A 26,383-nucleotide genomic window follows, 5' to 3' on the forward strand; every position below is an offset into this window, starting at 1 on the left:
ACAGATGAGATCAGACAGGAGGCCCCATGGACTATGATGTTTGCAGATGACATTGTGATATGTAGTGAGAGTAGGGACCAGGTTGAGAAGACCTTGGAGAGGTGGAGATATTCTTTAGAGTGGAGAGGAATGAAGGTCAGCAGGGCTAAAACAGAATATATGTGTGTAAATGATTCACTTGTATATCTCTTATTTGATCACTTGTATATAACTTGTGTTTTGTACTAAAAAAAAACAAAACAAAACACATTAGGGGTTCATATACTCATTTCTTTGAGAAAACCCTCTTGCTGTAATTTGAATATGTCTGAGTCATAATTTGTATTAATATGTTATGGAGTTATAATTGGTTATGGTACTTTCTATGCTTTGTTACCTATGTTATCCTAATTGTTTTTGTAATTGGAGCTTTTCTCCTCGGGTCTCCACTGAAAACGGGCTCATGCCTAGCTGGACCAACCCGGTTAACAAATGTCAAATAAATAAATAAATGTGAAGGAGGGTAGAGGAATGGTGAGGATGCAGGGAGTTGAGTTGGTAAAGGTGGATGAGTATAAGTACTTGGGATCAACAGTTCATAGTAATGGTGAGTGTGGAAGAGAGGTGAAGAAGAGAGTACAGGCAGGGTGGAATGGGTGGAGAAGAGTGTCAGGAGTGATTTGTGACAGACGAGTACCAGTAAGAGTGAAAGGGAAGGTCTACAAGAGGGTAGTGAGACCAGCTATTTTATATAGGGTTGGAGACGGTGGCATTGACGAAAAGGCAGGAGTCAGAGCTGGATGTGGCAGAGTTATATATGTTAAGATTTGCACTGGGTGTGACTAGGATGGACAGGATTAGGAATCAGTATATTAGAGGGTCAGCTCAGGTTGGACAGTTTGGAGACAAAGCAAGAGAGGCGAGATTGCATTGGTTTGGACATGTGCTGAGGAGGGATGCTGGGTATATTGTGAAAAGGATGCTAAGGATGGAGCTGCCAGGTAAGAGGAAAAGAGGAAGGCCTAAGATAAGGTTTATGGATGTGGTGAGAGAGGGCATGCAGGCGGCTGGTGTGAAAGAGCAAGATGCAGGGGACAGGAAGAAATGGAAACAGAAGATCCGCTGTGGCGACCCTTAACGGGAACAGCCGAAAGAAGATGATGTGTATGATTGCTTCTCCTTATTTGCAGCTCTAAAAGTAGTCAGCTGATTTTGTTCCTGCTCACTTATCTTTCCTTCTGTGCTGTTTTCCTCCCTGGGAACACTTTTTTTTATCTAAATGTTTACAGGCTATGAGCAGAAATTTAGACATAGGCAGACATTTGCTGAGTTCTCTCCTCAACTCAAGGGTTTTAGACACCTGTTACTATTTTTTTCTCTGCTTAACATGAGCCATAGTGCTGAAATCACACTAGTCAGTCAGCCAAAAAACATTGATTGGATAAATGTGAAGTATTAGTCCTCTTGTTTCTTTCTCCATGATTTAATGAAGGTCAGTAGAACATTTTTCAGTTGGCATATCATTTTAGAATGAGAACATGAAAACCAGATGCAGGTGGATTTACATGTACCTGCATAGGTTCTTATAGAAAAATGCTCTTACATGGACAGCAGGTGAGGACACTGAATAACAGTAAAGTCCAGTACGCAGCCTGTGGAGAGAGAGAGAGGTCAGAAAGCAAAGGGCTACATTCCTGTTTAAAATGTAAACTAAACATCTAGATAATTTGTGGCAGTTGTAATGTAATGAGCTGCCTTCCTTCTTTAGCAGTAAAGTAAATATTTAGGCAATTTGTAGCAATTCTGGTAAAAAGGCCAACTAGGGGCACTGATTAAAAAAAAAAAAATAACCATACAAAGAAAATGTCAGTAGGCTAACACTCTGAGTGTACTAGAACAACATATCCATTTACTAAGGAGGAACATCTGATGTGTTTTCATTTAAAAACTCATTAAACAAAAGTGGTCCTCAAAACTTCATAGATGTTACCACTGACAGAAGAAGAAATAAAACATTTGCGATAATTGACACTGACCTAGAAATGCAGTTAATGAAATAAGTTCTTTTGTAAGGTTGGCTAGAGCATAAAAGAAAATCAGAAGGGAAAGAAATTCAATTATTTTTCTTTCAAGGAAGAAAAAGTTATGTTCCATGCTTAATGTTTAGAGAAGTTATACAAAGTTGTGTCATTTGCAATTCATATCATAATAGCAGATCAGAGGAAGAAATTATAAGAAATTTAGTATCAAGATATTTGTGTGGATCAGAACATACACCATTTTTCCCCATTTTAAAGAAGCTGCTTATCATTTATGTGTAAATTATTGTTCCATTTACCTTGAAATAATGAAACTGCTAAATGAGACGTGTGCAGGTGTGATAAAGTCTATATTCTCAAGATGGGATATTTGATGTTATTGTCTAACAATACTAAACTGAGCAGAAGATGGAAATTGAGAAGATTTCTACTTGATTAGGATTTCAGACATATAATATCCAGTCTACAGTATCTGTAATTCAGAGATTTTGAAAGAATAACTTGGATGGCATACATATACCTCAGGTACCTACTTGCAGGGCCACTGGTCGTAATCACTTAATGACAGTTTGTAAACTGTCAGACTCTTATTTTCTTTCAAAGGCAAAACATTATAGGATGACAGCACAGGAAGTTTATAACACTTATTAATGTAACAACCTAGTAACGTGTTGAAACTTTAAGTAAAATAAAAGTTTGAAAGTTCAGCTTATATGCTGTCATTAAGCAACTGTAACGTCTTATTAGCAGGAGGTGTTAAATGGGTGCGCTGCCCAGGGCTACAGACTCTATCACTACAGTTTTTTCTTCTCCTTTTGGCTTATCCCAGTTAGGGGTCACCACAGCGGAATAACGGTCTGCAAAAAGATTGGTAGTTGAGTTTTTACAGGTTGGAGTTGCCAGCCCAGTGCCCAACCTTCCACAGAAGGCACACACACACACCCACATTCGCACCTAGGACCAATTTCGAGGGTCCAGTCCACGTACAGCATGTCTTTGGGATGTGGGAGGAAACCAGAGCACCTGGAGGAAATTCATGTGATCGCAGGGAAGACTACAGTTCTGCAAGTATAAAATAGACAGTTGGAAAGAAATAGTCAGATAATGAAAAAAAAATTCATGATAAAGAGATGTAGCAATAGCTTTGAAAATGTTCATCTCAAGATTTTAGTCCATTTTAAGAAATCAGTTTATGATCATCTCGATTGCTAACAGGCAGTAAGTTAGAGAACAGCTTAACTTTCAAAGTAAAGAATAAAGTAATTTATGGAGAAAACTCAACATTGTTAAAAATGCTTCTGTAATAAAAATACAGAGATTGTAGGGTCTGCAAGCTGGGGACAGAGTAAGAATACAAAAGACATGGGAAAATGTGCATTCTGAAGCTGGAATTGTTGGTTAACCGAGATCTTGTGCTATTAATGGGGAGGATAGAAATAAGGAATTACAGGCATTGTACAGCACAAATACACCAACGTACAAGGAAAAAGAGCAACAGCTATTCTTGACATGGGGAAATAGAAACTGGGATAATTGGGATAGTCATGACCTATAGAGATAGGCTGTTCAAGTTTTAGTCTGCAGTGCAGCAATAAGTGTCCCAAAAAGATCATCAGTTTTCCAGAGGGAATAGTCTTGTTAATTACTCCAGAAATGGAAGACCATTGAATTAATTATACAGATATGTGGTCAGTTCAAATGTTAATGGTAATGCTTAAGTTTGAGAGGCTGCATTTTTTGAATGTTTTGAATGTGAATAAATTATCTTAAATGATGAAAACCGTTCATATCATGTTTAGTGTAGAGGTAAATAACTCAGATTTATTTGAAATCACTAAATTCTAATACTTGCTACCTTACAGAATATGTGGGTGTGTGTGTGTGCGCGTGTGTGCGTGTGTGTGCGTGCGCGTGTGTGTGTGTGTGTGTGTGAGAGAGAGAGATAAAGAATATGTCGTAGTGATGTTCTTTGTGTTTCACTGTTGCAGTCATTACATTTGGTTAATCTGCTGATAGGTTGCCCTCATTCGGCCTGAATTCCAAAGTCTTGGGTCCTGCGTCGGTTGCTGTCTTCTCTTCCATGACGTCAGGTTGTCAGGGGTATAAAACATGCAGCCGACGCCATTTCCTTTAGCCTTTCTTGCCATGTGGTGCCCGAAGCAGAAGCATTTCGCAAGTGCCAGTTGGCCGACTGCTGAAATATTCGAGTTTGAGTTTCAGAACCGAAGTCTTCAATAAAGCTTAGTACCCCGTTGGGGAAACTTTTTTCTTGCATTTTACCGATGTCAGAAAGTTAATAATTTTATTACTTGAGGGAAGCAAATACCTCATAAGGATTTCCATTTATACTGTATTCCTTGCCTAGGCCCTGATAACAAAGTGCCTGGCTGTCAGTTTTGTGCTAGATTTAACCAACGCACTATTAAGCGTCGATATTATTTTTGCATCTAAGTATTTGGAAACGGATTTAACTACCCAAAGATGTCACTGGATAGCAATCCGACTACCGGAGTACATATAAAACGCAAAGAAAAGGACAGAAAAAGGCAGTCGAGATCCAAAACCGATGACGAAGCTTCTCCTAAGCCAGTCGCTGGTACTCAGTGAGGTGCTTTCGCAACCCCTGATACCCGCTACCTTCGAGTCACAAGCCTCTACCGACACCCATGTGGAGGCCGGCATGCCGCAAGATACTCAAGGTATTGGACCGACGGATGTATCTCCCTCGGATGGGTCCGGAGCCGCTGAGCAGGCACCGGCTTCCTAGGGTGCAGACCTCAACATTTTTATATCAAACTGATGAAAGCTGCAAAACCAAAGGCAAAGACACCTTCTAAAACTAAAAAAACCACGCCTGAGCCACATGCACAGGCCTCTATGCCTAAAAAACAGATGATCAAAATGGCTGCAGACCTTATTACCTTGATCAGGGGTACCCATCCCCCTCCAGATAAGAGGTCTAGGCAAGACACTGATTATGAATCTTCAGATCAGGTTTCTGTTTCTTCTGATTCCTCTTCTGATCAGGAATTATCTTTACTTCCCTATGAGGATTCTGATGCTGAGGAGTCTATTCCATCTGCATCTCCTCCTGAGGATTATTCATTTGGAGAAACCTTGCATACTTTGGGGGAGCATTTTCACTGGGAGAGCCAAGACTTCTCAGAATCAAAAAAGAGACTCTTGGATTTCCTCCTTTTCCCTCAGCACAAGCCTTTAGCCATTCCCCCTGTGTTAGACCTTGTGGATGATGTTTTTTCAGAGTCAAGCCTGACCCCTGACTCTTTACCTCTGGCTCCCAGTAAGCCTGTCGGGTATTACAGGGTCCCTGACTCTCATACATTTTTATTTAAAAACCCTGCTGCTGATCCTGAAACTATTTCACAGGGCCCAAAGGGAGTTAAGGCCTCAACAGCAAAAAACCCTACCCCCTCTGACAGAGATTCAAGGGCGCTGGACAGATGGGGAAAAAAGATTTATACATCTACAACCTTGGCAATCAGGGCCTTAAACTGTCAATTTCATATGCTTAAGTACCCAACAACATGTTATGGGATTGCTGAAACAGAAAATGATTGATTTCAGAATGTGCAGAAAATAAGGAATTGCAGGAATTATTGCATGCAGCTGAACAAGTTGGAAAGCATACTTTGCAATGCGGTCTTGATTCTTTAGAGGCCTCCTGCAGGGCTGCAGTTGCTGGATCTGTAATTAGGAGGCATGCCTGTGTTAAAGGAACAAAATTTGCCTGATCATGTTAACGCTAAATTGCTAGATGCACCTTACAGCGTGATTCTCTGTTTGGTATAAGGCAGAAGAGGTTTTAAAGAAAATGGAGGACAAAGCTAAGTCTATGCAAACTGTGAAAGATTTCTTACAAGTGCAGCCACCTAGATGCAGTAGACACTGGCCTACAAAAAATTGGTCCTTTCCTGTGTCAGACAGATCTCAAAGGGGCAAATCCTGACGCCCTAAGAGTTCCAGGTACCAGGCTCAAGACTCATACAGGTCAAAGCAATGGGGCGCATCCACCTCCAAATCTGGAGGAGATAAAGGGCAAACCTTCAGAAAGCAATCCCAATAGTTCCAAGATGGCTGCCAGATAGGAATCAAACATTTCTGCCTGCTGTCAAATTATCAGTTAATCTATCCAAATCATCTGTGTTCACATTATCGAATAAATAATATAATCATCAAGATTCATTAGAGGATTACTAAACTTATTTTTCTGATCTTCAGTTTTCGCATAAAAAGGAAAAAAAAAAGAAAGAAACTTACTGGGAAGTAGTAATCCCTCTATATGGTGGCACAGTGGTGATCCAGGTTACATGTGCTTCGTTTTTTTTTTGTGTCTCGGCCTTACAGTCTTCAATTTGCCTAACCAAATAAACAAAGGAATTTCTTTCAAATCAAAAGGGAACAGATGGACCAACAAACTACTAAATCTAGATTCTCTCAAATTAATTCTCCAGAAAAAGAACTCTCCTCAAAAAGGCAAAAAACAAATAAATCACAATCTGAAGCAACTAAACAGACTCTAAAAGCTAAAAGTGAACAGCCATTCACACTTGAAGGCCTCAAAGAAGCTCTTGTCCCTCTTAAGTCAGAAATACAAACTTCCTCAACAAAGTTAACAGCTTTCGGAAGCAATCTGGAACACATGACAGCAAGAATACAGCAAAATGAAGGGAAAATTCTAGGTAATGAACTGAAAATACAAAATCTACAGAAAGAGGCCTCAGAAAGAGATAACATAATCACAGAAATGAAACAGAAAATTATTGACTTAGAAGCGAGAGCCAGACAAAATAACATCTTAATTAGAGGAATACCAGAGAAGTTTGACCAAACACAGCTACAAGGAATTGCAAAAGAAATCATTGACAAAATAATAGAAAATAAAGACACAGCTAAAAAGATGGAAATGGAGAGAATTCACAGAGCTCTTAGAAAATCCCAAACATCTGATACTCCTAGGCAAGTTTATGCTAGAATCTTGAATGCAGACCATGCTCAATCTATAATAATGAATGCAAAAAAAAAGCATCACTTGGAACGGATATAAAATAACTGTAGCACAAGACCTTCCACTCCCAATTAAGCAATCAAGACAAGTTCTATTGCCCTTTTGCAGCTACCTGTTAAACAGGAACATTAAATTTCAAATGAAGTACCCGGCAGTCCTATGTTTCCAGTATAACAACGTGAATTATGCAATAAAATCTGTGCAGGAAGCCAAATCTATGTTTGTTGCTGTTTTCAAAGAACTACCTGCAAATATGGTTTAATATCATCCTCACAGTGGACTCTTGCCCAGCGATGATCACCCGACACACTTTGGTGCTGCAGTAAGTCATCCAATAACTCAAGAAATAAGCTTAGGCTCTAATCTTTCTTTTAGCATCCTAAAATTCCATATTTGGGCCTAAACCACACTCTCAAGCTTCAAACCCTGTACCTTGACCTTGCAAACACATCCGGTTCAAGGGGAAGGAAGAAGGGAGATGGGGAAGAAAAAGAGAAGGGTAAAGGAAATAGTGAAAGCAATGTATGAATCCGAAGGAATTATTAAGAAGCATGCCATACATCCCCTGATATGGTGAAACAAAACAGAGTGAAATCCTATCTTATAAGCTGCATTCCAAGCATGGCTAGTAAAACAGCTTAGCAATAAGTTGTAACTCTGCCCATCTCTTCCACATTGAAAAATCTTTATACGGCACCTTTCAGAATCAACAACAGCTCACCTGGAAACTTAGGTGTTGTAAAGATCTTAAGTATGATCAGAACCACTGATTTTAGTATGGACTGTCAGCCAAATGCATCAAATAATCACTTCAATATTCAGATATCCTGGTTAGTGTCTCAATATATCCGTCGGAAGCTCAGTTTAACATCTATACACACGTACCTATCCTGAGCGGCTTGATATCCCCTCCCTACTCGAATCTTGTTATGTGCTCAAGCGGAGCTAAGACAACAAGCTACCAAGTCCCTACACACGCGTACTGAGGATTTCAACCTCAAGTGGAACCTTATTATCTACATCCGGAAGAATAGCGTTTTACACATTGAGGACAACATACATAATCTATAGCTGATATTTCGAGCAGATTAGAGAAATGAATGGAACCTGTAACTCGGCTCACTTCATTGCGAGATGGTACGTGCTTTGGATCCTGTAAATCGACCACAGGCACTGGTAGTAATTTTGTCAAAACTTAAGTTGCGCTTACCTGATTCTCCGTGCCCCTCTACCAAGCTTGTTTAATCTGCAAGTATAAGCCTGCTTTCAAAGAGGCATGACTGGAACTATCTGATTAAAGATTCCCACTTCAACAAGCAATGCAAGGAAGAGAGTTAAGCAACTGTTGAGAGTCCCGAAGGTTGTCGCACAAGCAACCAAATCCCCCACTTTCCGCTTTCCACTAACTTCTAATAGTTTTTAAAAAAAAAAAAAAATTGAACAATTTCTTGGTTTTTATATACAGTTGATCTTCGTTTTGACTTCTTCACTAAAATTAGTAGTCATTCCAAGTTCTGATTTGTGCTAATAGTAGTTTCTGCTGTAATATCTTATGTTGTCACCATATGAATCAATATACTTTACCTGAGAACCAAGCAATGGCAAAATAGCCCAGGGTGATGTCTCGATTGGTTAAAGTTAGGTCTTTTATTTGGGGCTCGAGGGGGCATGACATATTCAGTAGTAAAACTGATTTTGTGTAGTGTGATTGCCAAATCATTGATAGTCGATAGAATACATTTCTGATGATTGACCATATTTAAAATGATGCTCTTGTAAATGTATTGCACCATTTACACATACACACACTCTTGCACACATAATCTCACACACACACACACACACACACACACACACACACACACACACACACACACACACACAATCGCATACACGCACGCACACACACGCACTCATACACATACATGCACATACACGCATCCACACACAACTACATGTCCCTGAAAGGACAAACTGTTAATCATCGAATAGTATCCTGTATTTAAATCCAGACTAACTTCTCCATATAAAAGTGTACTATTGGGACAGCAGACATTAGGATTATTTGTGTTTAAGAATAACTTGTTTTTCTTCCCTACAAACACCACAAAAGGTTAAACAACTCAGTCTTTCACAAAGAAGACCTACAGTTTCTACTAGGAGACAAGTCATTATGTTCCAACACAACAAGAAGTAGGGGGTTGGCATGTTGTACCATTTATCGTGTACAGGATATCTACTAAGGCATAATTGTCTACTAAGACATTGGAGAAGAAACCTTGAGACAATAACCAGGTTCAGCAAGATCTCCATCATACATGGTAGCAAGAGAGGGAAATGTAACATGCGAATATAGTGAACCCTCCAGTTACCCAACTCCAAAACCAAAGTAATGCAAGTATAAGCTTACATATGTAAAAATTCTTTAACTGTAGGCTCCCTCTTGGGGTATAATTATGTCTGAATGTCTACTTGACTATGAGTGAATGCCTTCACGAAGCAGAACTATAGGATATATAAGGATGACTCTAAGGGATAAAGTTAGGATAATGCAGGTTTCTATGTCTTGCTCTCATCTTTAATAGTAGGAACCATGAATTTGTATGTAAAAACTAGTCAGGTTTTAACACTAAGAAATACTTGACTCTAGTAGAGGAGGCTCTTAATTGTTAAAGAAAAAGGAAGAATAGCAGTGGAGAATGTGTATTGAAATATTCATTACAGAAATTTTGTACATTTATATGCCTTAAGAGGATTAGCTAGTTGTTATATAGTAATAATTAATTTTTTTTTATCTAGATAATAGATCGATCCAAGGTCTAAATATCATATCTTGAACTGTACTATTCTTTCTATCAAGGAAGTCACCATGACTAATACATAACATATGGTACAAAGTGAAAAATTGCAGGCACGAAATATAGGAAAGTGCTTGAAGTCTGATGGATCTTAGAATGAAAATAGATTATTGTATTATAGTTTGGTTTATAAATACGTTTTTACTACCTCTTACAGACAAAAGGAGCTTAGTGGTTAGGCACGGGAGGGCTCTGTGGGGGGTTGGCTGTCGCTCATGGTTTCTTTTTATCTTATCAGCATTTATTGCAGTATTCTTACCACACTATATACCCGAGCATTTCTTTCACACTTATACCAGATTTAAAACACAGCTGAAGTTTTACAATTTTACAAATCCAAATAGTAACAATTAAAAGAGAAAATGATATCACTGGAATCATGGAATGTTAAAGGTCTCCAGAATATTAAGAAAAGCAAGTTAATCCTACATTTATTATTCAAATCAGATGCTGAGGTAATGCTTATACAGGAAACACATATGTCTAATTCTCAATGGATAAATGAAACAAAACGGAAATGGATAAAATCAATTATAGCTGCTGGTAACGATAATGCTTCTAAGGGTGTAGCAATAATAGTTAAGAATTCCTTCAAAGGCAATATAATATCTAGTGAATATGACCCAAATGGAAGATGGTGTTATTTAGTTTGCTCCCTCCCTTCTTTTAATAGAAATATTTTAATACTCAGTGTTTACGCCCCTTGCCTGCACCAAATGGAGTTCCTTTACGAGATTTATTAAATTTTAGGAAAATTTCCAAATAACTTAACATTTAATTGGAGGGGATTGGAATATGATTATCAGACCCGAGCTAGATAGGTCAAATAAGGATAATAAGCAGTCTATTGCCCTAACAAACCTTATAAACGATCTAATGGAAGACTTTAGTTTATTAGACCCTTTTGTACTCTTCAGACACGACTCTAGAATAAGCAAATATACCTTTTCCATTCCACATAGCTCATGGTCTAGAATAGACTTCTTCCTAATCTCAACATATTTTAGAAAGTTAGACATAAAGTTTCATACTGATCCCAGAACCATATCTGATCATGCAAAAATCAAATTAATTATAAACGAGTTCAAACTAAACACTGATATGCAATGTAGCAAAACCTGGTCCTTAAATCATAACTTATTGAATAACAAAGAGATATGTCTGGCAATAAGAGAAACGCTTATACAGACTAATAATAACTTAGAAACAGTAAATACCCCCTTGGACTTACAATGGGCAGCAACTAAGGCAACGCTTAGAGGTATTCCAATACAAAAGGCGGCAATACTCAAAAAACAAGATAAAGCCAAGGTTGAAAGTCTAGAACAGAATTTAAAAAAACTCGAATTACAACTGCAACTTACTCTAGATCCGGCTCTAGAGAAGCAGATCACTTCTATCCAAAAACAAATACAAGAAATCCATATGAACCAACTCTCCCTCACTGAAATTAAACTCTTACACAAATACTCTGAATAGGCCCAAACCCCATCCCCATCTAAAATCTTAGCCAGAATACCACCCTCTTCAACAATAAAACAAATTATATATAAAGGAAATTCTTTCAATTCAGATGAAGAAATCATAAAAATTTTTGAAGAGATCTATCAGGAGATTTATGGACCGCATCCCAGGGAAGATGAAATAAGAATTAAAAACTATTTAGATGACCTGCATTTCCCACAAATAAACATGCAGAAAGATTATCTTAAATCATCTATAACTGCTGAAGAAATTTCTTTAGCTTTTAACAAATTAAAATCAGGTAAATCCCCAGGCCCGGATGGATATATAGCAGAATTCTATAAATCATTCCTGAAACAACTAGTTCCAATCTTACTCAAGGTTTACAATCACATAATAGACTTTGGAATTTCAGACCTATACAAAAATAACTCTAAAACGATCCTTATACCAAAAACAAACACACCTGGTAATGATCCTAATGACTACCGCCCAATAACAATAATCAATTTAGACATAAAAATACTAGCAATAATATTGGCCCAAAGATTGAATAAAGTAATACCCTCCATTATATCTGAAAAACAACTAGGATTTATGAAAGGCAGACAAGTTTGGGATAATACATTATCTACAGAAGCTATAATAAATATGACAATTAAAGAATCTTCACCGAAGTATGCACTCCCTGTGGATGCCCAAAAAGCTTTTGACAGAGTTAATCTAAAGTTCTTATTTAAAGTTTTAGAATGCTTCGCTTTACCCGATGAATTTATTACTATGATTGAAGTTCTGTATAACAAGGTCACAACTACTCTTCACATAAACAAAAGGAACTCACGCCCTATACATATAATAAATGGAACCAGACAAGGATGCCCACTCTCTCAATATCTATTCAGTCTCTACTTAGAAGCTCTCCTCTTAAAGTTAAGTAAAAAACATATAATCACTCTGTTTATATCTCAAAGATACTAACCAAATTTACAGCTTATGCTGATGACCTCAATATATTTTTCCAATACCCTTCCACTGATCTGATTAAAATTTTAAACTCTATCGACAATTTCTCAGAAATATCAAATTATGCTATGAACAAAAGTAAATCAAAAATATTTCCGTTAAATCCTTTAAGCCATAAGGAGATTTTCTTTCCAGACTCTAAAGTTAAAACGGAATACTCACTCCAATATCTAGGGGTCACTTTTTTGCACCCACAAAAGGAAATCCCTAAAGAAAATTTGTACGTGGTCTGGACAAAAATCACAAAAGACCTGACCAGGTGGGAAAAATTAAACCTCTCTCTCCTTTCCAAAGCTTCAATCATAAAAATGGATATTCTTCCAAAAATCCTGTATCAACTTCAAGCCATTAGTCAATTCATGACTAACAAATTATTTGCCAAATTGGAAATAACATTAAGTAAATGTTTGTGGCATCCGAAGAATGTGCGAATTAGCTACAAAAAACTTGCATTACCTAAAGGAAAAAAGGTGGCTTGAATCTCCCTGATTTCCAGACATACTATCATATTATTCATGCTAATCATATAATTTGCCTAATTCATTATGACCCACATGAAACTTCTTAGTTCCCTCTTTGGATAAAAATTTATTACCAATACTTGGCCACTTTTAATGTCAATCCAAAAGCTCTCCCCTTTCTTAGCAGGGAAAGTCTAAGGACACTCAATATCCATCCGATAATAATTAATAAAATTTTAAGTTTTCAATCTATCTTCTCTTTGCTAAATATAAAGAATTCCCTAACTATGGCACAACCTATACATAAGAACCCTGAAATCAAGTTAAATAATAATATGATAAATCTAGAAAAGTATCCAATTATTAAGAAATGCACAATATGGGATTTTTATCAAATAAAAGATAAATCTTTAGACTTTGCCATTGAACACCTGGAGGCAAAGTACCGCCTGATAATCAAACAAATAAGGTATCTAGTTAGCATAAAAACTTCAGGAATCACCGTTAATCATCAAGAATTCCAGGTTTATCAACAAATTGTCTCCTGTTTACTACAAAAAACTAAAATGCTTTCAAACACTTACAATCTAATCAGGAGGCACAAGTTCCAAAACAAAATTTTATACTCAAATTACTGGATGTCCAAAAATGTAAATTTTTCAGATGAACAAAAAATAGCAGCTATAGATATAACCACAAAACTCACACCCTATAAAAACTAATTTATACCCAAATCATGATTAATAACAATGCCTATCATACGCCATCCTTTCTAAATAAAATTAATCGTAACTTTTCACCTTTCTGCCTCTTCTGTCCCAACACAATTGCTGACACACTTCATATTTTCTGGTCTTGCAAAACAGTTCATAAACTATGGTGCTCTCTAAGAGTGAATTTGGAGAAATCAGGCTATATGAAATCTACCCTCTCATGCGAAATGGCAATTCTAAACATTTTCCCTAGTACATATACACTAGAATCCAAACATCCCATAGTAACGATAAGTGCACTAATTAAATCCTGTATCGCTCTTAACTGGCTTAATAGAGCTAATATTTCGTGGACAGAATTTAAAAATGTAGCTATCAAGTATGTATTGGCTATCAAATTAAAAACTATAAGTAAAAAGAAATTGTCCTATTTTAGGAAATATTGGGGAATCCTTACTGATTTAATATCCTAAACCTAAGGTTAAACTAATATATAATGCTACACTCCACTTTTCTACTTTTCCATTATACTAACTCATAGATAATCATTCCTCAAGATTATAATATGGGATAACGTACAATATAGTTTATAATAAGGTATGTTCCACTAGATAATTCAATGATCATAAACATGGTTTCATTCAGCATAATATTTATATACATGATATTTTTATGAGTGGCAACCAGTGTATATATGTGTATATAATGTAAATAGTTTAAGATTTACGTAGTACAGTATTAAGAATTGTTTTTTTTTTTTTTTTTTACCTATCTGTTATGCACCAAGTTTAATCAAATTCCATTGTTATTAAGTACGATACTTAAAGTGAAGGGACTTTGAATTGTTGAGACTTGGTCGTAATCTTGTGTTCCAATTCTAGTTTTTTTTTTTGTGTAACTTTGACCTTAGGTAACTCAGTTGCTATTCTGTATACTTTATGTACTAACCTTTGGTGTATAATACGTGGTAATTTCAGACGTTTTCTTGAAATTGAAATAAAAATCAATTTGGAAAAAAAAAATAGACCACATTTTAAAGAACAATTTAAGGGAATTGTGCATTTTCTGTTCACAGAGAAAACTGCTTTCTAATATGAAGCATAACTTTAGGAAATGTTGCCAAGTCTCATATGAAGTGTACCAGTCAAAAAAAATCCTCTTGCATGAAGAAAAGTTGCACGGCAACTAAAGCAAAAGCATCCACACAGCCAAAATGAAGCCAGCAACCAAAGTGGAGCCGATAAAAAAATCTTTAATGTAAATTAAACATAAAAAAAGCTCAGACCGGTTTCGGCTGGCAAAAAAGCACAGCCTTCTTCAGTGACAAAAAACACAAATCAATTGATGCAACTTAAATAGTGTTTTAAACATATCCCATTGGTTCAGTTAAAATTGCTCATTTAATCCAGGTGAAAAAAGAGCACCTAATTTAGTAATCCATTTCTTTTCCTTTGTATCTAACATTGAGTGCCATCCTGTTTTATTAAATTTAATACCCTTAACCAAATCAATCACCATAAAAGAAAATTTAGCAATGTGATGTTTTAAAGTGTGTTTGTACAATGCATTATTTATTTTCTTATTTTTAATATTGCTCATATGTTCAGAAATCCGTAGTCTTAAAGGACGAGATGTTTGACCAACATAAAACGAGCCACAAATACATGTGGCCAAATAAATGAGCCATTCACTGTTACAATTTGCAAAGAATGAGATATCATAGACCCTTGGGCAATTCCTACTGGTAAATTCCTTAGATTTAACAATTTTTTCACAGTTGCTACAATGACCACAGGGAAAACACCCCACTAGAGGTTCCTCAGTCATAAAAATTGTGCAATGCTAGCATGATGTGTATGTTTATAATGATTGAAACATGAGGCTAGATTCTTTCCCTTGCGAAATGAGAATAAACATTTGTCCGGTAATATATCTGATAATTCCGGTAGACTTAACAAAATGTTCCAATTTCTCTGTACACTATTCACGAGTACATCTGAAGTCTCATATGAACCAAATGCTGTTTACCCTGGAGTGTGTGAAAAAAAAAAACAAACAGAGCTACATGATTATTTTTATTTAATATGCCTTACCATCTGTGCTTTGTCAGATATAAGGAGCAGTTCATCTAGTTATACAATTGCACATTTGATTCCTTAATAAAAGTGATCAAAACAAGATCTTACTCTTGCAAAAAAAAAAAAAAAAGAAAACAATCCCAATGACTTCCCTCTGCCTACACCAAGCACTTATCTTTTGGCAGCACCCATAGGGGGAAAAGTAGCACTTTTTGCTCAAAATTGGCAGTTAATAACCCAGGACAAGTGGGTACTGAATATCGTATCACAGGGATACAGATTCCATTTCCACACTCTGCCAATGACAAATGGTTGGCCAGACCTGCCAAAAAACCAATGGGCAGAGGCTCAGAAACAGGTTACGTCCCTCATGGATATGGGGGCCATTCAGACAGTACTAGGACAGGAAAAAGGGCAAGGATTTTACTCGTCTGTTCTTGGTACCCAGAAAGGACAAGGCCTGGCTGTCAATACTGGATTTATCGATTTTGAACACATACCTGGACATTCCAAAATTCAAAATGCTCACTTTGCAACAGCTTCTGCCCATGCTGGGCAAGGATGCTTGGCTGTCGTAGTGTTCTATATGGGAAAATAGATTTAAAATGCTAATGCCTAGTTACAGAGCTACATGTCAAGTGGTACATATTGTTTCCAGAAGGTTTGTTTGTTTCTTTCGGCTTTTCCCAGTTAGGGGTCGCCACAGCAGAACTCCGGTCCGCTAATGATTGGCAGTAGATTTTGACATGCTGGCGTGCCGGGCCTAACGCACAACCTTCCACGAAGGAACGCCCACTCACGCATGTCGCCACACAGAAGACTCTCTGAGAATCGAACGGGCAACGTCTAACTGTGAGGTGACAACGCTACCGCAGCACCACCATCTGAATAAATATGTCACTAAAGCTAGAAGCTCATACACAAGTCCCTCTGTTGCTTATAAAGCATTCTGACAAATGTAAGACATTACAGTTTCCAAATGCCTCATAATTTAATTGTATATCCCCCCTCAGCTCTTCTGTAGATTATGCTATATAGTTCTAATTTCATAGGACACTTCTCCTATTGGAATTTGAAGTTCTGTGCTCTTAAATGTCCATGCCTCGTTAATCAGTGAGGTACTCTGGGACCAAAGGATGTAAAACATTCCAGTAATGTGCAGATGACATAAATGAATTGTGAGGTCATTGCACAGAAGCTCTGATAATGAAAACCGTAACTAGAGTTCTCATTGTCCCACAGTTGTACGTATCCTTTTTTAATTTCTCCAAGTCTTTTGGGTTTCTAATACCATGGCAGGAGTAAGCCACATTCCTTAGTCAAAGTATAGTTCATATTCATGAAATTACTATTGTTTCAGTCTTTGATGTTAGCCAGAAGAGCTCTTCGCAACACTCACAATGTGTCCAGTAATGACGACTCCTGCAATTCGTATGGAGTTGCATGTATCAGTAATGTATCTAAGTACGACTGTAAATTCTTTTTCAAAAGACCCGTTGCTCCTACTATTACTGGAACTGCTAGTTACAGAAAACTGATGGAAAGCTTTTTTTTTTTTTCTTTTTTCTTCAAAGAAAGCATTCCTCCCTTCCTCTCCAGTTAATATGTACAAACGTCATGGTTGCACAGCAGTACCAAAAGAGTTCTGAAACAGCTCTAACATTCTCAGCTATCATATGCCAGATTGTACATGTAACAGTATATTAATGGCAGGCAGTGTCTGCTTAGAAATAAATTTGTGAGGTTGTTAAAAAGGCAGACACAGTGGTGTGGGAACTTGAACTCACTGAAAACACAAGCAGTCAGACTACTGTCTACTTTCCAGTTGTGTTGTTTTGGTGGGGGGGGGGGGATAAAATATTGTAGCTTCACTTTCATTCCTACAGAGTTTCATGAAAGGCATAGTGTCTTGATTCTTGATTCATCAGTCTCTGTTGCAGAAGAAGGTTTTGTCATAGAAAATTACTACAGACCTCAAAAGTTAATCCTGTTTTTGTAACATATCGACGTGTGTATCTGTCATCTGAAACGTTTCAGTTTGTTTAGTGTGACATTTGTAAAGGCATTAAAAAGAACTACACCTTGCACTGAACCACCTACTACCTACCACATTTCTCCATATATAAGACCTAACCAGAGAATAAGGCCTAGCATGGTTTTCCAGGGTGGTCATGATATAAGCCCTACCCCAAAAATAAGTCCCAGTTAAGATAGTCAACAACACGATGGACATGTTGAATTATAAAATAATAATAATATTACTGACACCTGTTGACGGAGGTTATCGTACTCTGCTCGCCATTTTCAGACCATTTGGACACCCAACTTCTTCTCTTTGCAGAAAGTCGCAACCCTAATCCTCACTCACACTTGACATTTGAGATCCTAGGACCATAAACACTGGCAAGTGTACTTTGATTGGTCAAAGTACAGACAACGTGCGTAAAATGTGCGCACTTGATAATGAACAGGTGTGGTTGTGTCTTCTTAACTGTCACCGTTTTTGTTGCCACTCCTGTCTCATAAGTCTTCAATTACCCCCCCCCAGACAAGATGAGTGCAAAAAGAAAGATCTGTTCCGTTGAGTACAAGAAAGGAATCATGGAGGACTCCTGGGGAAAGAATCTGATGGCTTTCTGCAAAGAGAAGAAGTTGCATCTCCAAATGGTCCAAAAATGATGAGCAGAGTAGGATAACCTCAGTCAACAGGTGGACGAGGAAAATGCTAAGAAATGCAAGTGTGGGTCAGGTCAGCAACCATTATTTCCTGAGCTGGAAGACATCATCTGTGAATGGATTGCTAACAGGAGAACAAAGGCTTTGGTTGTGCACAGGGCTGATATTCAAGCATTTGCCCTTGTAATGGCACCACGATTAGAAATATCCCCAGAAGAATTCAAAGCATCACAACATTGGCTGGATGGCTTCCTTCAGTGATATGAACTGTCTCTAAGAAGATCGACAACACTGTTCAAGCTGGAAGATACTGAAGTTATTAAACATGCACTTGTGTTCAAGTCCTTTGTTGATTGCATTCACTTTTCTAAATACCAACTCTCCAACATGATTGCTATGGATGAAACTGCAGTGTTTATGGGCCAAGGATCTCAAACAACAATTGATCAGAGGGGTGCCTCGTCAATCTACATTCCCACCACTAGTTACAAAAGTGCACGTGTTACCTGTATTTTGGCAATTCGTCTAGATGGAAGTAAACCCACCTCTAATCATTAGTAAGGGCAAGAAAGATAAGACTGAACATGTTTCAGGCATTTGCATTCTTGAAACCAAAAAAGCCTGCTGCACACAAGCAGTTATAATGAAGTGGGTCGATGTAATGCTGCCACTTGTTTTGCGAGGTGGCAAAAGAGGTCTGCTAGTCTGGGATTCAGCCAGCACTCACCGTGCTAAAGACATAAAGAACTTCCTTGCACAGAGAAGAATAGATCAAATAATTATTAACGCAGAAATGACTGCCTATCTCCAGACTCTTGATATTGCAATAAACAAGCCATTCAAGGATCATTTGTGCATGGAACTCAATGACTACACAGAAAACAGAGTAGAGAGAAATCAGCCTGGAAAATTTGTGAAGCCTAGCCTGCAAGAGTTCGTGACTTGGGTGATGAATTCATGAGATAAAATCCAAATGACAGCTGAGTTGCCAATGCGCTGCGAGCAGGCTATATGGACAAGCAGTGCTCATTTAAGGAGAGCTCTATTGCTGGGCATGACAGATTGGGACCAATGGTTCTACAGGAAATGGATTTGCAAGAAATTCAGGCCAGAATTCAGGGGTTGGAGACTTATTACAATGTTCCAGAAGAAGATGGACATGACTGTATTTGAATAACTTTTCCATTATCGGGGCAACATGGTAAGTGCTTTCAGCTGTGACACCAGCCTTCTTCAGACAACAGATACACCTGATTAAAAACTTTATATAGGCATACCAATATTCATAAAACAATTATCCAATAAATTAAAACCGAACAGTTGAAAGCGCTTACCATTCATCAATTGGAACATTAAACTTTGCAATTTGGTTAACACGCTGAGTCCGTTGTAATACAACTCCTCCAGGATCAGCTCGTGCTGCATTTGGAAACATGTGAATTGAAGTTGCTGTTTCTACTTCCTATTGCCACAAATCAATTTTGCGTTTAAATGCTTCCAGTTTGTCGGTGATGGAAAGAATGTTAGCATCAACACCTTGCATACCTAAACTCACTGAATTCGGGACTTCAAATATGTCAGCAAGGTATGAAACTTTACTGGTCCAGGAGGAATCAGAGAGTAACGTTGCAAATTCATTGTGTGATTGATTTTGAAGAAAAACTGTTTTCAATTCAAGGTGAAGTTCGCAAACACGTGAGAGAACTTTGCCCCTGGACAGCCATCTGATATCATTATGTAGCAAAACAGTAATATAATCACAACTCATACCTTTGCACAGTTCTGAAAACAGTTGGCTTTTGGCTGTATGCAACTTGATGTAATTAAAAATTTGCACCACTTCACGTAAGACGGTATATAGATCAGATGGCAGTGTTTTACTTACAAGGGCTTCTCTGTGAATGAAACAGTGTGTTGTGGTTATGTTTCGATTAGTTGCTTTTGCCAAACTTAGGAATCCAGGGACACATCCTGTCATAGCAGGCGCTCCATCTGTGCAAATTGAGGTGCACCATTGCCATAACAATCCATGTTGCTCAAAAAATATGCATATACACTTAAATATGTCTTCTCCACATGTCTGAATTAGCTCTCGGCAAAACAGGAACTGTTCAATAACTGACTGTTGATTTGGATATCTTACAAATGCCATTAATTGTGCTTTACCACTGATGTCTGCAGATTCATCGAGTTGGCAAGAGAAAATCTTGCAGATTTTGAGCTGGTTGCAAACACTGTCATTCATTAATATCATCGGACATCATTTCAATTCTTCATGCAACAGTATTTGTTGGATGATGGTATTTTTGCAATAACTTTCTGTGCCTCATCACCTAACATTGTTTTCCACCATCAGCCGACATGCTGGCATTGTCAAATTATCCACAACAATATATGGCTTCATGTTTTTTGCCACTAATTCTGCCGCTTGAAAGCTGGCAAGTTGCGCTTTGTCAGAAACTGTAACTGCTTTTGTAAAAAACTGAACCTGTTTCTGTTGAGATCATAGCAAGCATTTAAAATAAAGCTGGTGTCTTTTAGCAGCAGCTGGATTTTAAATGGTGCTGCAGCTTACTGGGAACTATGGCTTCATTTCATAGAAGTTCATTGCATAAAATGCAACGTTGTTGTTGCATGCCCTGTTTCTTAACAAACTTAAAACCGTAAATGATGTAATTCTCTGAATAAAGTCTTGGTTTTTTAACAGCAGAAGCCTTGGCTTTTGGCTGGTTAGCAATCATACAGCTTTCACTGGTGCTCTCATTACAATCACTATAATCTTCAGAACTGCAATTGATTTGACACTTTGAGGTAGAGGCCATTGTTACCGAAAAAAACAATACTTCAGCTCAATCTGAAATTTAATGTTAACTTTTATATAACGTGCAGTTCACCTTTTAATTATAAAATCTACAACGGCTTCACCTCTCGTACAACGAAGATGTTAATGTAATCACGCACAGTGTTGCCAGATTTCTAACACAGATCACGTAATTGTTGGATTTACGAAGGGCGGCGGAAATCACTAAATAAGTAAAAATCCAAACATTTTACGTTTCAGCCTTTCCTAACTGAATACGAGGTGACAATTCCAGTGTACAAGCAAATAAAAAGTTTTCATGGTACTTTTTTACACCTTTTTTTGGTAATTCCTTGCGGCACACCCGGAATGTTTGCATGGCAACCCAGGGTGCCACGGCACCCAGTTTGGGAACCACTGGACTACTATATCTGGTTTTCACTCATCTATTTTTTAAACTGTTGGTAATGGATGATCCCATGCGATATAAAATGTATCATTTTCTATAATGCTTTGTGGCTCGCGTTCCCAGTGCTTTTCAGCTACTTCAGTATTATGTTTGCACAATCCTCAACGCAACAGTCTTGCCACATTATTATGCCTTTCAGTATACAGTCCTTCTGCCATCAGTTTATCACAACCAGCGACAAGATGCACGACTGTTTCCAGTTCTGTTTTACAAAACCAGCATTTGTCTGTTTCTCCCACATGTTCATTGAACTTTGTAAACTAACATGTATGTAGCCAACTATCTTGGGTCACCAATATTAACCTTTCATCTTTTGGTTTAAATTCACCTCTCCTTAACCATTATTGTGTTCAGTCCTGATAAACATGAGGTTGTTCCAAGAGTTTTCTATACTTGCAACTGTATTTATGCATTTTCCACATTTTTTGACTTCTCATCTGATTCTTCACCTTATATTCTTTCTTTTGTTTTTGGCACATTCAGTTGCTGCCTGATTTTTATCTAAGTCGGGTTTGATTTCCATTCCTACTTGATGCTGATATGCTTCTGCTGAACTAAGCAGAGATGTCATCTTAGACTCATTTTCCCCATGTTTCAAAATTTTCGCTACATTTAGGTCTTGTAAGGTCAGCAGATATGTATGCAGTCCCACAATTACAGGTCTATATATGTAATCTATTTTGAGGAGGCCCATACCTCCTTCAGAACGGAGAATATATAGCCTTGGTATACATTGATTTTTATAAATCTTTTGATGAGCATGAAGCATCCTTCTTTTCCTGTTCAACTGATCCAACACCTTTTGAGGCCACTCAATCACTCCAAAACTGTAAGGATAGGAAGATAAAATTGGTTTATAGCTCGGACTTTGTTCCTAGATGTCAGTGCTGTTTTAGTATTAATTTTAGTATTCTAAAATATTCCTTACTAAGTTTTATTCACATTTGTTCTTGTGTTACTGTTGATCCTTTATCAATTCCCAAATATTTATGCTCTCCCTCTTCCTCAATTTTTTTATAGCACATTCCTGTCCCAAACTGATTTATTGGTGCTGCAGCTTTCCTGCTTTAAAGGTTGCTTTTGCACATTTATCAAGGCCAAATGACATTCTTATACATATGAAAAAGTTTTGACCACTTGCAGCTGAGATTTCAGTTACTCATCTGATGAACTATTTAGTTTTAAATCATCTACAAAAAGAAGATGAGAAGTCTTTATACTTTGTTGTTTTCTGGGAGCCAAATTGTAGCCATGACCTAATCTGTTAAGTAGACAGCTTAATGGGTTAAGAGCAAGACAAAAGAGCAGTGGTGACAGAGAGTCACCCTAGAATATCCCCCTTTGAATTTCTGTCCATGGAATAATAATTTGTCCTTATAGGTTCATATGTTCAGAGGTATGTACTAGGCTAATGGCCCTGGAGCCAGTACAAGCCTAGCACAAGAATATTCCCAGTTATCCTGTTGCCGGAGATTAGTTCCTTGTGCCCCTATCGAGCAAGGCTCTTGAAGTGATCCTTTGGGTGACTTTCTTGTTACTCATCCACTCATCAAGATTTCTCTTTATTCCAGAGCAGGAGAAGTCTCTGGGTTAGGAACCTGTTCCTCTAGCAAGTTCTGTTCATTGTGGTGATGACTTTGAGGCCTTTGGAGTGAGTGGTGCAGAGGGATTGAGCCTTTTTCAGATGAAGCATGTTTATTAACACTGGTTCAGACATGGCTTTGTATGCCAAGCAGAGATTGCCTCTAAACTGGTGATATGAGACATCGTAACGATAGAGTTTTCTGAGCATCTGTGTAGGGCATGTGTTTGAGTCCTAGGATTCTCTGTGAGGAATTTTTGTGGCCTCTCCACATGCTGTAGGTGTCTAGTGAGGTACATGCTAAATGGGGCATTGTACTCTGTAATGGGTGTAATGAGGGATGAGAGAGAGATTATAACTTTCTTCCTGGATGAGAAACCTTTTGTAATGAGGTGTGCCACATAGAAGGACTTTCTAATGACAGTGGCAGCATGGTTGTTGGAGAGGTTGCTATCTACCCATATCCCTAGATCTCTTATTACACCTTAGGAGTTTAGTGGGTTACTGTCGATGTGATAGTTCATGGGCACCATTTTTTTCTCTAAGGGTATGACTATGCACTTTTTAGCATTGACCTTAAGACCATGGTTCTGGCACCAGTCGTTGGTCTGTGTGAGGCCTTTTTGTGGGAGGTCTACATCAGCTAGAGAATCAGTAATAGCTCCCAGTTTGCAGTCATCTGCAAATTTGGCTAACCAGAGTCCCTTGGTGTTGGCCTGGACTTCAGAGAAATAGATATGAAATAGGAGAGGACCCAGAACAGATCCCTGTGGACTCCACTTGTAACTGCCCTGTGGTCGGATTTGGAGTCGGCTGCTTTCACCATGTGGGTTCTCTCCGTGAGCCAGTTGGCAACTCATCTTAAGATGTAGGGGTTAATGCCTAGGTTAGAGAGTCTATCAATGATCCCTGAGTGGGGGATGGTGTCAAAGGCCTTTGCCAGATCGAGGTAGGTTGTATGGACTACCTTGCCTTCATCGAACACTCTGGTGACATATTCAAAGAAGTCTATCAGATTGAGAGGCATGCTCTGCGCTTCACAAACCCAAACTGTGAGGGGTCCAAGATTGAAGGTTCCCTATATCGATATTTATAAGGTCCATAATAATGCGCTCCATGGCCTTACAGATCAGGCTCATCAGGCTGATGGGGCAGTAGTTCCCAGGGTCAGTAGTCGCTCCCCCTTTGTGGAGTGGAATGACTGTGGCAGTGCGCCATTCAGTGGGAACAAATCCTGAAGTGAGGCTGTGGTTGAACAAGGCACTCACGTGTGGTTGCCAGTTCCCTTTGTAATTCATGTAAAACACAGCCAGGTATATTGTCAGGGTCTCTATCACGTTGTCGAACCATATGTTCGAACTTTAAAAGTTTGAAAATGTAATTAAAAAAAACACAAAAAACTTACCTGAAGGTTGTAAGCAGCAAGTTCTCCTGCACCCCCTACACCCCCCACAGCTTAAATATTCCAACTCTGAGATCGCACTACATTGCTAAAAAGGGAAAGTTTCCCTTACGGATATCTCTGTTGAAACGTTCAAAGTTTTACAAGTTCGAACATATGGTTTCGACCATATGACATTCGAACTTGTAAAAGTTCGACAGAGTGAATGTGACCCATATTATCAGGTCCCATGGAAGTTGTATTTTTGCCTTTGGACAGTGTGGCTTCTACCTGTGCAGCCGTGATATTAGGGATTTGGCATGCCCGGGTATTGGGATGGGCCCTTTAGGGGTGAAGGGGGGGTAAAGTTTGCACTAAACCTGTCGGCCAAGATATTGGCAATATCTGTTGGTTCAGTATAAATGGTGCCGTTGTGCAGTAGCTCAGAGTACGTCTGCGTATTGTTGTGCAGATTCTTGACATAGCTAAAGAATGCCTTGTGTTTATCTTTAGTATCTGTAGTAATTTGTTTTTGTAACTAGCTTTTTAGGATTTGATGAGGGATCTGTTTTTTGCTGAGACTTATAAGGGAATTTTTCCAGACTTAGGACTTTGCCCTTTTCTGCAGCAGTTTTTTCCTTCTGTTGTAGAGTTTGTTAATGGTAGGGGACCACCAGATTGGCTTCCTTTTTTTTTTTTTAGAGGACAGGATATTGGTTCTGTTTGGTAAGGCCTGATCCATGCACTTATGTAAATGCTCATGCAGTGCCTTGGTGTATGATTCAGCAGGCATACATCCAGTCTCCATTTGCATGGATGACGTGAAATTGACACTTCTGTCTTTAGAAGCTCAAAATTGACTTTGGAAAAATTCTTCACTGTGGTTTCCTTCGTGGGGAGTGAGGGTGGGATTTGGATATCGACTGCGATTAACTTGTGGTCAGATCTTACCAGGGAGGAGTTGATTACTGGTGTAGAGCAGCAGTCCCCCATGTTTGTAATGACTAGGTTGAGTATGTTTCTTCCTCTGGTAGGAGTGAGAATGAGTTGATACAGGGAGTTGGAATTAATGAATTCTAGAAATCATTGGGCAAATGAGTTGGAACAGGAGTAATTTTCCCAGCTAATGGAGAAGTAGTTAAAGTCTCCCAGTATAAGGGTATTAGGTTGGAACCTTAATGCTTTCCAGAGTGTTCAGGAATGCGGAGTGGGAGTGTTGGGATATTGTGGGGGATCTATAGCAGGCTACAACCTGGATTGCAGTTTTATCCAGTGCTAGGTATACCTGAAGTATCTCTGATGCATTATATTGGGCAACTAGCCTGGAGGTGTGCGTATCTGAAGATGGATACACCACTGCCTTTGGGGCTTTAGTCCACACCTCCTTTAGGGCCTCTGCCCAGATTTAGGGGCTGAAAAGTATGATATGCATTGTAGCTTGGTAGCGCTGGGATGCTGTCCGGAGCCTTGAACTTAGGTCTCTGTTACTGCACAGAGGTCGATGTTTTGCAATGTAAGGAGTGACTCGAGCAAGTGCATTTTGAGATTTAGGCTTCTAGGGTTGAGCAGCATAACCCTCAAGTTGCGTTTGCTTGCATTTGTTATGGTGGTAAATTTGTTTTCAGGGCATTGCCTAAAAAAGGCACTATAGGGGTGGCAAGAGCCTTGGCCAGTATCCGGAATCCCAGAGGTGACAGATGCAGGCCATCTCTGACAAAGCATCGAGGTCTGTCTATCATGTCATCCCAGGCAGACAGATACTGGATACCCTGTGAATGACACCAGAAACTTAGCCAGTTGTTAAAGTCAGTCATTTTCTGCTTATATTGTGGTA

General features: G+C 38.4%; 1 protein-coding gene across 1 annotated transcript in view; it reads left to right on the forward strand.

Moving 5' to 3' along the window:
- The first annotated feature begins 8,144 nt into the window (after window positions 1–8,144).
- Window positions 8,145–26,383, forward strand: part of PDGFRB (platelet derived growth factor receptor beta) — a 743,049-nt gene continuing 724,810 nt past the window's right edge. Inside the window, exon 1 of the mRNA XM_044070754.1 lies at window positions 8,145–8,181. Coding sequence (XP_043926689.1) covers window positions 8,145–8,181 — 37 coding nt within the window. The remainder of the gene's footprint in view (window positions 8,182–26,383) is intronic.

Source organism: Protopterus annectens, chromosome 4.part1, assembly GCF_019279795.1.
Source record: "Protopterus annectens isolate FY-2018-M chromosome 4.part1, PAN1.0, whole genome shotgun sequence".
Lineage (NCBI taxonomy): Eukaryota > Metazoa > Chordata > Ceratodontiformes > Protopteridae > Protopterus > Protopterus annectens.